The sequence below is a fragment of the Pelophylax lessonae genome (genome assembly GCF_965119305.1).
Source record: "Pelophylax lessonae genome assembly, chromosome: 9".
NCBI classification, from domain to species: Eukaryota; Metazoa; Chordata; class Amphibia; order Anura; family Ranidae; genus Pelophylax; species Pelophylax lessonae.
The window spans coordinates 155,680,761-155,695,423 of record NC_138776.1 but is presented as its reverse complement, the minus strand read 5'-3'; the positions used below and the strand labels follow the sequence as shown (position 1 = coordinate 155,695,423).

General features: G+C 41.2%; 1 protein-coding gene across 1 annotated transcript in view; it reads left to right on the top strand.

Annotated features, from left to right (window-relative positions):
• Positions 1-14,663, top strand: part of LOC309563142 (neurotrypsin-like) — a 72,517-nt gene that overhangs the window by 41,351 nt on the left and 16,503 nt on the right. Inside the window, exons 7-10 of the mRNA XM_082267468.1 lie at positions 4,164-4,342; positions 11,106-11,247; positions 11,477-11,682; positions 12,314-12,455. Of these exons, the coding sequence (XP_082123594.1) occupies positions 4,164-4,342; positions 11,106-11,247; positions 11,477-11,682; positions 12,314-12,455 (669 nt within the window). The remainder of the gene's footprint in view (positions 1-4,163; positions 4,343-11,105; positions 11,248-11,476; positions 11,683-12,313; positions 12,456-14,663) is intronic.

Sequence of the window (14,663 nt, the reverse complement as noted above, 5' to 3'; positions counted from 1 at the left end):
CTGTTTGGCTGGGGACTCAGCTGGATCTTCCCATTTTAATGCCTCCTTAACCGCCTTAACTAGCGGTGGGACCATAGCAAGTTCAAAACCTACATTCTGGTCTGCCAAATCATCTTCACTGTCTGTAGAATCTTCTGACAGACGACTTGGTTGTGAAGTACCTGGCTCCACTTCATCCCTTGGGAGGAAACCAGGAGCCTCTGAAGAGTGACCCGAAAGCCTGCTGGAATCCCAATCTCTAAGGGATTCTTTTACAATCCGCCTGACCATAGCCTCCACTGGTTGTGCAGTGTCTTGCTTTTCCCTCAAAACCCTGGAATAACAGGTATCACATAGGGATCTATTCTCAGGGATACGGGCTCGACAGCCCCAGCATGATTTCCCTGAACTGCGGTCAGAATGGCGGGATTGCCGCGGTGCGACTGAACTGGAAGTGTGCTCATGTCGTTTAGACCTAGAGCTAGACCTATGACCAGACTTTGATGAAGAATGCCGATGGGCTGAAGGAGAACGATCCTTTGATCCAGAAATAGGGCGTTGGTCAGACCTAAAAGGGCTGAATAGGGAAAGAAAAACACACTTAGGCTCCATTCCACCAGCCAACGCAAGCAGGTAAGGGTTAAGAAAAACTAGCTCACCTGTTGCGCAGGGACTGGCCACCGGGGGGGTGGTGAAGCATCCATTTGCAGATAGGAGCAAAAGCCTTCACAGGAAGAAAGTAAGCATACATGTACTGACTTTCGTTTCCACACCATCCCTTTTACCCCAAATGGCACCTGGTTCAAAGCATGACTCACCGCTGAAGAGCAGAGAAACAGCACTGGGAAGCCACCGCAACGCCCGCAGACATCCCATTGTAAACAGGAATGACAGCTGCTTAAATCTCCCGGGCGCCGCAAAGCCACGCCCCAAACGACGCAATAGCGTCATAGGAGATCGGGAGCGATGCGCGCGCATGCGCAGACGACACCAGGGCCAAGCCTCATCCTGGACAACCAATTGAAGGTCCAGCGAGGCAGGGGGAGGAGCCTAAGCGACGATCTGGAACGCAGGAGCGCTCCACCGCACAAACAGGAAATGCAATGAAACCAAAAGAAAGTTTTATACACGCATGGATGAATTCATGCGTGTGTGACAGGGCATCAGGGCCTATCCGCTCAATAGCAAGGACGTATTGGCCATCAATGCAGCCCACCTCTCATTCAGGATTTACGGCATCTTCAGCATTTAAAATAATATTGCCCGGGTCCATCCGATAAATATCGAGATTGCTGGACATAAAACAGGAGGCATCCGACATCAATAAGGTCCACACGCCACCAGCTCGCCTGAAACCGATAGACGTCCTATAAGGTAAGACTTCCTTCTCGCAGGAGGAGGACTAAAAAGGAACACGGCTCCTGGTATGGAGCAAAGATTTATGGGAGTGGGGTCCTATAGGGTAGGAGAGGAGGCGGAGCCTACCCATACGTGTGCTGCCATGGAGTCTGTCAGGAAACTTTTTTTTTACACTGGCCATGATGTTAATGATGGTTTTCCATGTAGCTTGTTATTACCGCACATTTCTACCACTGATCCCTGCAATGACCACCAAGCACAACTAGTTTTACTTTTTTTAATCACTCATTTTCTGAACAGATCTCACATTGGAACATTTCCATATATTTCTTTTGCAATATTTTGTTCTTCCAAATGCTTGTTTGCCCTTGAGCCATATATGCTTAATAAGCAGTGCTCCATTCTGTTGTATCTTATTAGAAGCTGCACTGTTTTGCAAGCATTCTAATGCTTACCTATTGATTTTATAGTAATATGGTCAGAACTAAAAATACATCTATTTTATGCTGTTTTACCAAATGTTATTGCTTGCTTCATACACTGTGTGCACAATTATTAGACAAGTTTTATTTTTGAGGATTCATTTCATTATTGGACAACTCCAGTTCTAACAGTCAATCCAAAGTGTTAATAAACCTCAAACCTGAATATTTTAGAAAGTAAAAGTGAGGTTTTGGCTTTCTTAGGAGAATATCTATGTGTGTACAATTATTGGGCAACTAATAGTGAGCACAGTTATTAGGCAGCTAAATGAAAAACAAAAACTTTCCCATCTCTCGTTTATTTTCATCTGTTACAGTGAAAAAGCTAAGCAAACAACTCAAAATTTACAAATAAACATTTCTGACATTTCAGAAAAAAAAATATCTATCTATATATATATATATATATATATATATATATATATATATATATATATCAGTGATCAATATAGCCATCATTCTTTTTAATAACACTCATACGCCTTCCATTCATGGAGTGTGTCAGTTTCTTGATCTGCTAATGATCAACATTTTGTGCAGCAGCAACCACAGCCTCCCAGACACTGTTCAGAGAGGTGTGCCGTTTTCCTTCACCGTAAATCTCCAATTTCAGAAGGGCCCACAAGTTCTCAATAGGTTTTATGTCAGGTGAGGAAGGGGGCCATGTCATTATTCTTTCATCTTTAAGGCCTTTACTGGCTAGTCACGCAGTGGAGTACTTTGATGTATGTGATGGAGCATTGTCCTGCATAAATATCACGGTCTTCTTGAAAGATGCAGACTTTTTCTTGTACCACTGCTTAAAGAAAATGTCTTCTAAAAATCAGCAGTAGGTTTGGGAGTTTTGAGTCCATCTACAACTGGAAAAGGTCAAACTAGCTCATCTTTAATTATATTAGCCCATACCAGTACACCACATCCACCTTGCTGGTGTCTGAGTAGAAGTGGAGCTCTGTGCCCATTACTGATCCAGCCACAGGCCCATCCATCTAGTCTGTCAAGAGTCAGTCTCATCTCATCAGTCCATAAATTCTTTGAAAAATCTGTCTTCAGATATTTCTTAGCCCAGTCTTGACGTTTCAACTTACAGTATGTGTCTTGTTCAGTGGTGCTCAGGTTTCAGCCTTCCTTACCTTGGCCATGACTCTGATCACTGTACACCTTGTACTTCTGGGCACTCCAGGTAGGTTGCAGTTCTGGAATATGACAGCACTGGAGGATAATAGGTAGCTTCATGTTTGATTCTTCTCAAATCTTTGGCAGTTAATTTGCATCTTTTTTCCCAACGTGTTTCTTGCGAACCTATTGACTATTTGCAACAAAATGTTTGATGGTTCTGTGATCACGCCCCAATATCTTAGCAATTTCAAGAGTGCTGCAGCCCTCTGAAAGACTTTTTTACAATTTTTTACTTTTCAGAGTCAGGTAAATCTCTTTTTGGCCCATTTTGCCTGAGGAAAAGAAACTTCCTAATAATTATGCTCACCTTGATATAGAGGGTTGTTTATCCCCTTAAGCCACACCCTCCCTCATTACACAAATACACATCTCCTGATATGCTTCAATCCAAAAGGCATTTAAAGCGGAGTTCCACCCTATTTTTATACTTACCTCCATCTTCTCGCTCCGGGTCACCTGAAAAAGAAATGGATAATCGCATATTTTTTTTTTTTTTACTTACCTCGTAGCGAAGAAAATATACTTACCTTACTTCCTTCTTCCTCCTTCCTCGGCCGCGGCCCGTCGTCACTTCCTGGCTCTGCAATGATTCCTGGGAGCTGGACGTCATAGCTCCCAGGAATCATTGCGCCTGCACCGGCCCCGACGTCAGTTCCGGGTCGCGCGCGTCATCCCCTTCTAAACAGCTTCTGGGCATGCCCAGAAGCTGTGGAGGGGTGACTCGCGCGACCCGGAAGTGACGTCGGGGCCGGCGCAGAGCATCGTGGGACCACAGAAGGCGGAAGAAGACGCCGAAGAGGACGCGCTGGCTTCAAGCTGCCCACATCTGAGATGGCAGCGCTGGACAAGACGTTTGCAAGGTAAGTATTTCGTCTTGCAGGTAAGTGCAACCCGGGACAGATCAGAGGCTAGCCATTGTGGAATGCACTAGCCCTGACTGTCCCGGGGGTATTAAAAAATAAAAAATAAAAAAATCCAGGGTGGAACTCCGCTTTAAGTTTATACAGCTTGGAGGTGGACAATATGCATAAAAATTATGATTCGGTCAAAATACTCACTTGCCTAATAATTGTGCACACAATGTATATCATTATGTAAGACAATAGATTTTAATCATGTATGGTATGTTTCTCATGTTGTTTTCATAATATATATATATTACAGGGGAAAGCCAAAAGCCTGGGTGTGGGCACACTATGGACAAGGCTCTGGTCCTATATTACTTGATGAAGTGGAGTGTCTAGGAAATGAAACCTCATTAGACCTTTGTAAGAAGAATGAGTGGGAACATCACAACTGTGACCATATTGAAGATGCTGGAGTTTCCTGTAACCCATATGTAGGTAGGTTGTGATTTTAAAGAAACGTGTAATGCTTCAGTTTTGTTTTTTTTTTTAGGCGTGACTGCACCTTTGATGCAATAACACTTCATTGTAGCTTCTGCTGCCCCCAGACCACAGAGTACAAACTGTTCACAGGAATGAGTGTGTAGGCACAGGCATGGCTCAGATGATTTTGACAATAGACCATGTAGCCTTTTTGGTAGATTTGGGAAAGATAAGTAAATCACTGTCATGAGGGCAGACGGCTGGGATAACAGTGGGAAAATCTTCAATGTAAGTGTACCTGCACTATGCCTACCTGCGTAGAGCTTCAGTCTTTAATCTAGATGTTGCTGCAACATACTAGCAAGCTCTAATACCCTTTGCTGCAATCTGGTGAGTCTAGAACCCCTGTCACTTACCTATTTGTAATGCAGGCGAGGGATTCCCAAATGCACCTACAGCAGACTCCTTGCTTAATCTCAAGCCTTGATGTATTAAAACATCAGATTTAAAGAGTTTCTCACAACCATCAGAATAAAAATCTGCATTAGAAATATGAATGTGATTGGTGATAAATCAAGCAAAGAGAGAGAACGTAACAAACTAAAGCCTTCTGGACACATTTGTGAGGGGATATCTGGAACCTGGCTACATGAACATAAACATGTACCACTTGCCTCACCCTAGTAGATTGTAAGCTTTTAAGAGCAGGGCCCTCTTAACCCTCTGGTATTTTATTGCATTGTAACTGTACTGTCTCCCTTTCATATTGTAAAGTGCTGCGTAACCTGTTGGCGCTATATAAATCCTGAATAATAATAATAATGATAATAAAACTCAGAATAGGTTAACCTCAGTAGACTGTTAAAGTGGTTGTTAACTTACCTATAGGTTGTACCTATAGGTAGGCCTACAATATAGCTTACCTATAGGTACTGTAAATATCTCCTAAACTTGAACCGTTTAGGAGATATTTACTGTATACTCTCATATACTGACGTATACTGACATTATCGGTGCATGCGCTCTGAAGAAACAGCCGCTCGTGCCATTTGTTCAGAGCCCTGTGCCATGACCTGCGGCTCCCGCATGCATGCGGCCTTCAGCAGGGATGACGAGGACTTTGTTTGCAGGTAACTAGCACATTATGCCTTTACGTTGCAGGCAAAGACAGCGCTGACAGGGGAATTCCTCCTGCCAAGAAGTTGTTTGCTCCTGGCAGGGGGGCGGGCGGGGGAAGCCTTCCCCTTTAGGAGAAGATAGTGATTATTCCTAGTGGCTATAGCAGTTGCTAGCAATAATCACAAGTGAATCCGGCAGGCTGGTTGTACCCAAGTTCATCGATCGGTCAACTTGGTACAGTCAGCCTGCCCACACACCGTTCGAACCTCAGCCGATTCTTGGCCTACCTAAGAGACTCACCTTCCTTCCTCCTATGTGATAATGCTGTTGCTCGGTGATAGGGATGAGTTTTGGGTTTGTTGCTACTATAGGTTTGCATCAAATCCCTGGGATTTATGGAGATCATGAAAAGCAAACCTTTGGCCAAGAAGGAACAACCTATATTAAAATTCATAGCCTTTGCTCTGCTCAGCTAAGTCAAATAATAATAATAATTTGAAGATATGGATAATACAGCCTGCTTTCCTTAAAAGGGTGGGCTCACAGTAGCCATATTGTCAATGTCAGCCATTCTGTTTAATGAGAGATACTTTTTGCATTTTTGGGTTTTCATTTTGGCATTGGTGCATGTCTTGCATGACAGTGCCTGGCTTCCCATGCCTTTTGTTTGACAATAGCTTGCTTATTAGCCCTTCAGTGGTGTTTACTGCAAAATTTGGGAACTCTAACCAGTCTCCGCTCACCCACAGTAGTTTTACTGCAACCGGATGGCAGCTACAGGCCAGACAACAAATCTGTATGTCACCCAGCACATGCCTACTGGCGTGTAACATGTCACTTCCAAGACCACTGTGATCATGGTAACTGGCAGCTTTGAGCAGCCAGAAGTCACATGATCACTATGCGATCACATGATCTCAGTATCAACACAACTGTTATGAATAGGCTTAATTTTTAACATCCGTGCTTAGTATTGTGATGGTGCGATTGGCCCACAGCTATCACATGGCACCTGGGCCAATCACAGCACCCTGTATCATGTGATTAGTTGTAGCCAATCACAGATCACTAGTATTCACAGCTATTATGAATTAAACCCATCCATGACAGTTCAAAACATTGCTGTTACAGTGATAATCACTGTATCTCGCTAATAATCACTATTATGGTGAGAGCAATAATTCTAGCACTAGGCCTCCTCTGTAACTCTAACCTAGTAACCTGTAAAAAAAAAAAAAATAGCAGACTTCCTCTTTAACTTTTTGATAAGATTAGCAGTTTACAGTTTTACTTGTTACCTAAAGTTGCTGTTCCACATTTCCCATCTTCCCCCACTCTATACCCAGGACTCCCCCATTCTTGCCACCCTCTCCCAGTTTGCCATCCCTAGTATTCACAGTCAGTGAATACACTTTCTCCACCCCTCATCTCCCTTTACCCAAAGCTGGCCATACAGTTAGTTTTTTTTGTCCAGCCAGCTAGCATTTCCCTGAGATATCGGAATCGGCCCCGGAGGTTACCGATATTTCGGGAAAGTGCTGTACCTGAATGATGCCTGCAGCTAGAGGCGTCACCCCGGTATCGGCATCCATAGCAGACGGTCGGCTGTCTTGTGATGACAACCGATGCGGCTGAGAAGCCGCTTGGCTGTCATTACAAGGAGCAGGAGACCTGGCCAACCAGCCTGCACGGCCGCGGAAGAGAAGACCAGATCAAAGCCGCATTCGCCTCTGATCGGGTCTCCATGTAAAAACCCGGAAGTGACATGACATCAATTCCGGGTACTCTGCGCCAAATTCAAAAAAATTACAGAATTCAAAACAGCCAAACCTGGCGTTTTGAATGCTTTTAAGCGTAGAGGAGGGGTTTGGGGTCTTTTAGATCCTCAGATCCCTCCACAAGAGTACCTGTAAAATAAATAAATAAATAAATAAAAAATTTTAATCTTCGAAAATATCGGCCAATATCGGCCGATACCGATATGCGATGACCAAAATATCGGTATCGGCAATAAAAAAAAAATGATATCGGTCGATCACTTATTAACAGCAAAGGAATATTGCGCTTATGATATATAAACAAAAATAAAGCTGCACCACTTGTGACATATTTTCCCACAATGAAGATTATTGCCAAAATAAGTGTTGTGCTAAATTAAAATCAAAGATAATCAATCAGAGCATCCAAGTGTCAAACTCATAACATAAGTGAAAATTCCAAGGGTTGTGATAATAGGTAAAGAAATATTTCTGTGCTCCAGGTTCAAATGGGTCCCCTTCACCACATACAAGATGTACTCTTACCAGAGAGCATAGACCTCCTATTACAGGAGGTCACAGTAGGCTACTGTGTATCATCCAGCAATATTGGCCGTTCCAACCCTCCAAAGACACGGTAACACTCCACTGGCCTCAGGCTGTCACATCCGGTAGTGTACACCTCTGTGCCACTTCTCTTTTCTTGGTGATCAGGATTGTCCTCTCAGGAATGTTCTTTTCTTCCTTGTATAGTCTCAGATTTCCTCTCAGACCAGAGGTGTGCATTTTCTCTCCCTTCCCCCGGGAACACACAGGGGCGCTGTGCACATACCGCAAATACCATGTGACATAAAAAATTGCAAAAATCGCCGTTTTATTCCCTAGGGTCTCAGTTTGCGCAGTGCTTTACAATATGAGGGAAGATAATACAGTTACAATACAATTCAATACAGGAGGGCCCTGCTCGTTAGAGCTTACAATCTATTGGTCAATTCTACTCTGACTCTATATAAGGCCACCTACTTGCCCTAAAAAGTTTCACAAAGTGTGGGACATCTGGATTGAAGCCCCTTCCTCTAACGCAGACCCCGATCTTTCTGACTAAGTAGCCTATCCCCTGAGTTTGTGATACGAGTGAAACATACAGTATGAGCCATGCCTGTTACTTTTTATGGGAAGTAGGCGTTTTATTTTTCTTTATTTCCTGACATTTTGCAGGTGTCCTCAAGGTTTTCTGAAGCGTACTAATGTTTTCGGGTGTTCTTTTTTGTTTTTTAGTGCCAGTTTAGGCACTAGTGTTATTGTTTGTTCTAAGCTGTGTTCATGTCTATGTTTCAAGCCTGGGTGTGTCCATTAGGCTCTGTTTTGTATCTTAGGGTCCTTTCACACGGCCGCTCCGCTGCTTTAGTCCGCTGCGGGACTTTTTTTTTTTTTTTTACGGAGCGGATGATATTTGTGTCATCCGCTCCGTGTGTCCGCATATCATCCCATCCGTTTGCGGATGATATGCGGACATAATGTAAGTCTATGGCATTGCGGAAGTCAGCGGATGACACCGCTGACATCCGATTTTCCTTCCTTTCCGTTTTTTACACGGATGAAAAAATAGGGTTCTGTTCCATTCCAAAAAACGGAACAGAACTGAAAGGAGGAAAATCGGATGTCAGCGGAGGGTATTCCGCTGACATCCGCAGTGCCATTCACTTACATTATGTCCGCAAATCATCCGCAAAAAATAGGATGATTTGCGGACACACGGAGCGGCCGTGTGAAAGGACCCTTACTCTTTTAAATACTCAATAAAAAGAATTTAAAAAATATATATAAAAGATGGGGTTGCATTGAGTGAATAGACACCAAATATGTTAGGCCTTAAAGTTGTGCTTGCCTGTGGAATCGCAATAAAAAATGAATGGTGGATTAGAGGTTATCAGGTTATCAGTTTAGAGTTAACCGTGAACTATGGCCCTAGAACTCTTTCTCTCACTTTGACATTTGCAAGGATACCTTACCTGTGCAGCGCAATTGATTTTTATATACACATGCTCGCCCTAGACTTTGCTTTTTATATGGGATGTGTAAAAGGTGGTTTAAAAATAATGCTTGTAATTATTTTTATTTATTAATATTTTTATTATTATTATATCATTTTTTTTTTTTTTACTTTATTGCTATCTCACGGGGGCCAACAAGCTCTTTGATAACCTCATTAATTTAATAACCACTTTTATTAGAAAGCTCTTTGCCAGCTCCTAAAGCCGGTACCAGGCTCACAGCAGCAGCAGAAACTGTCAGCTTCATTTCACCACTTTTTTACCATTCCATTTATAAATATACCTTGACAGACAAGAGGTTAAAGCTAAACTTTAGTTTTCTGCTTCTCAAATACTTTGATTGGACCAAGTTGGTCCAAACAAACTATTACTTTCACTAACAGATGTGCCCACTGTGAGCACTTTATAAACTGTATGCAGCATTAACTACATAGAGTATACAGCGCTGTGTTCCGGCTGCGGTATGGGGATTTCTCGTCTCATTCCTGGAACAAAATCGAATTAGGCTGAGTGATGCTCAGCATTTCACAGGTAACTTTGTATTTTATAATGTAAAGTCCCTGTCACACTGCAAGAAAACAGTGCTGTATACTGTATGGAGCTAATGCTACATACAGTTTATACTGCGCTCACGAAAGACACATCTGTTAGTAAAGGTAATAGCTTATTTGGCCAGGGCCGGGACAAGGGGTGGGCAGGAGGGGCAGGAGGGGCGACTGCACTGGGCAGTGTGGTGTCATGTGAGGTGGGGGGGTACCACGAGGAGATTGGGGGGAGGGGATTTGTGTTAGGAGGAGAAAATTAGTGGGGGGGGGGGCAGGGGGTAAGAATGGTTCTAGGAGGTTGAAATTCGGGGAGGTGTGCTTAGAGTGATGATTTAGGAGTATTTGTGTTGGAAGGGGGGAACAGGATTTGTACTAGAAGGGGGATTTGGGGGGGGGGTCTATGTGCTAGAAAGGCTGATATGGTAGAGGAGGGAAGGGATTTGTTTTAGAAGGGGAAATTGTATTTATTTTTATTTTTTTTTGGGGAGGAGGGGGAACCTTGTGCTATTATGAAAGATTGGGGGGTTTTGTGGTAAGAGGGGACCTTTGGACGGGAGGGATTTGTGCTAGTATGAGGAATTTGTTCTGGGGGGGGGGGGTGATTTGGAGTGAGGGTGGGTATTGGGCTCGGAGAGGACATTTGAGGGGTTTCTTCTAGGAGGAGGAAATTTGGATTTTAGCTGGGGGGGGAAGATTTTTTCTGGGAATGAGAAAATTTCAGCAGGGGAGTTGTTTTGTACTGGGAGGAAGAGGAGTTTATGCTTAGGGGATAAGCATGCACATTAGTGCTCAGTTTTTATGGAAAAATTTGGAATCTTTGCCCTGGGCTCTAGATGAGCTTGTCCAGGAACAAAGTTGGACTAGCTTGGTCCACAGAAAGCTGGAGTTCAGCTTTAATTCACTTTTGCGTATACTTTTACGTTATGGTTTGCTTAAATGCCTCTGAAACGTATACCTTTTTTTTTTAAGACGAGAAAGAGAGACAGAATTTTTGCACAAAGACTACACCCTAGCCGTGCCCCCCAGTTATGCTGACCATAAATATGAGTATACTGTTACTATGTGCATTTGTTCACCCCTCTTTCCCAGTATACTGGGTTTAAAAAAAAAAAACAAACAAAACAAACAATAATTGAATAATATAGAAGTTGGATAAAAGGTTTCACCTGTGCTAAATAATACATTCTGTTACCATATATCATGCATGTTGTGAGCAGTTTGACATGCATGTAAATGATCTAATAATGCACACGTGTTTCTTGGTTATAATGTATTTATTTATGTAACTGTACATTTATTTCAGATGGTGCACTGAGATTGACTGGAGGGAAAGAGGCTGGTGAAGGAAGATTGGAAGTATTTTATAAGGGAGACTGGGGTACAGTATGTGATGATGGATGGACTGAACTCAATGCCCAGGTGGTCTGCAGTCAGCTTGGTTACAGGTATTTATCACATGTCATCAATAATACAGTTCTAGAGGCATTAAAAGCTTAGCAAATATATACTGTATAATGCAGTGCATATGTTCAACAAGTGCTTGTTTGTATGTATAATATATACTGTAAATAGAAAACTGTTAAATGTTTGCTGGAAAACAGGGAGAAGTAAAATAATATTTCTTGCACACCCAGCAATATAATATTTTATTCCAATGAGTTATTTGCCTTGCAGTGGTCCTTCTAGTTTGGCATCAAAGTTGGAGTATGGAGCTGGAGAAGGGCTGATCCTTCTGGACGATGTGTCTTGCACAGGCAAAGAGCGCGCTCTAGTGGACTGTACACGTAGTACCTGGGGCCAGCACGACTGCTCTCATTCTGAGGATGTGGGAGTACAGTGCTCCAATGACACCAATGACATCATTGAAATATTGCCAACAGGTAGTATTCTACATTACTTATCAGAGAGATCAAAACTTAATTATTTTGGATAAAATAGACATGAAAATTCTATTTATACCAGGGCCTCTACTTTTTCTGTCTTTACTAATTCATCAAGCTGTGTACTTGTTGAATTGTTTCTATCACATAACAGATCATTCTGACTTACGTTTCTGCATTTTTGTTTAATCTCACTGCATAGTTTCCAAAAGATTTTTTTTTTTTTAAATGGTCAACATGGCAAATCACAATTGCATACCATCTATCTATCTGTCTGTCTGTCTGTCTGTCTGTCTGTCTCTATTTCTCTATCTCTCTATCTCTCTATCTAATCAAATCTATCTTATCTATCTATCTATCTATCTATCTATCTATCTATCTATCTATCTATCTATCTATCTATCTATCTATCTATCTATCTATCTATCTAATCAAATCTATCTATCTATCTATCTATCTATCTATCTATCTATCTATCTATCTATCTATCTATCTATCTATCTATCTATCTATCTATCTATCTATCTATCTACCATTCCTTTATAAATTATCCATCTATTGTCTTTATCTAACCATCTTTTCATTTTAGATGGGTTGTCAATGAATCTCTTAATATTATTAATGGTTTTAGGGCCTCCAGTTCGTTTGATGGATGGGGAGAGCACCAAGGAAGGCAGAGTGGAGATATTCCTCAATGGAGAGTGGGGCAGTGTGTGTGATGATGGCTGGACAGACAAGGATGCGGTGGTAGTCTGCCGGCAGCTTGGCCACAGGTGATTGGCTTGCTATGAACCATTTAGGGTAAAAACCCGACTCTTCAGGAAATGTGGGGCTGTAGAGCAAGGTATAGCAGAAGTTTATTTTCAGAGACAGGAAGTTAATTTCACAGCCTTGCCATAGTAGTCTTCAGGGTAGAAAGTTAAAAGGTCCCTAAAAGAGACACTGAGTAATAAAACAACATAGACTAAAAACGCTAACCTTTCCCTAAATAAAAAAAATAACTGGATTTTTATTTTAAATGTCAGTTCTGTTTATTGTTTTAATAAGATCTCTAATACAAATATATTGAATGACATCAGATTACTTGTATTTTTATCTATAGAAAAATAACCGTGATCCATATGGCCATCATCCATGGTTGCCTAAATAGAGAAAAAAAAAAAAAAAGAAAAAATTGGACTTTTGAGGCCACAAAAGGAGAAATAATAAAAATGGTATAAAATGCATACTTTTTATTCAATCCAAGAAAAAGATAAAAATCATTTACATAAAGACGAACCAATACAAGTTAAAAAATATTTCTATTGGGAATATTAGTAAATACAAGAGGTCCAAATGTGCACTACACATTTGGACCTCTTGTATTTACTACTAATATTCCCAATAGGAATATGTTTTAACTTGTATTGGTTCGTCTTTATGTAAATGATTTTTATCTTTTTCGTGGATTGAATAAAAAGTATGCATTTTATACAATTTTGATTATCCCTCCTTTTGTGGCTTCCAAATTCCTCCGGGATATCCCTCCTTTTGTGGCTTCAAAAGTCCAATTTTTTCTTTTTTTTTTTGTTTTGTATTTTTATCTATTTACTTCTTTCCTTATCTTGTTTAATATTGGTATAATTTAACAGCATGTGCAACGTTATTTAGTGTTTTTTATCTGACAATGATAAAAAAAAACATAATGCCAGAAGTGTATAGGCAACATATAGGGCCCTGGAAGAAACAAAATATTTTTCTTAGTTTACTGGCATTTAAAACCTATCCATCTGACATGATTTTGCATGGGGGCATTTGAAACATCTGTGCAGACACATTATTCCTCTCAATGCCAGAAAACCACATCTATGCTGATAGATGCACAATATATACTATACAGTATGTATCTACAATTTGCATTTTCTTGCAATGATAAACAGACTTTTTTTACATTCATATGGAGGTCCACATGTGGCACATCCAACACTGACCCCAAACATTATGAATTTATTGTACAGTAGAAAACAAATATATGGAAATAGACCACTCATGGAAGTTTGGGGACGCAACAAATAATATGCTAAGAAATCAGAAAAAATATATCTCATATAGAGACTGTCTTCTTCATAATAAACAAGAAACTAGAAGTTTAGGTGTAAGTGTCGGTTCACACTAGGTCGCTCCGACTTAGGGGGCGACCCGTGAAGTCGCGTGCGGCGCGACTTGCACGGACTTCATAAAATTAATGTCTATGCAAATCGCCTCCAGGTCGCCCCGAAGTAGTACAGGACCCTTTTCCTAAGTCGGAGCGACTTGTGTCGCTCCTATTAGAACGGCTCCTGTACTACACAATGGGAGCGTGACGGACTGCGACTTGTCAGGCTGACAAGTCGCGGTCCAAGTCGGATCAATGTGAATGCGGTCTAAAGGTTCGTCAGTCACCATGACGTAAACAGTAATTAAAATAACAAATATATATTTATGATCTTTATTAAAAAAAAAAAACACACATATGTATACCTATATCAATGTTTAAAAAATGATGGGACAGATTTACTAAAGACAAAAAGGCTGTTTACCTTGCAAGAGAACTTTCCATTAGCTTGGTGAATGAGGCGAAGCTCTGCTGACTTCCATCATCCAATCATGTGCAAGCAAAAATACTGCTTTTTTTTTTTTTTTGTTCATTTTCCCCGATATTTTTTGCAAAGTGAATTTTGTCACTAAGCTCCGGGGAAAATTCCCTTGCAAAGTGAAACTTCCTTTGAAAAGTGAACAACCGAATTGTAACCCCATCCAACTCCTGTTCATGTACTATTGGCTAATCTATAGCAAAAATAATGGGATATGTGCTCAGCAAGTGACAAGAGTGTAATGTAAAAACAATTCAAAAACTGCCCAATAACAGTAATTCACACATCTCTGCCAATAAGGTTAATCTTTAGCATTACACTGAGAGTGATTTCCCAATTTGCCTACATCACCCCCTTCATGTGCAATAT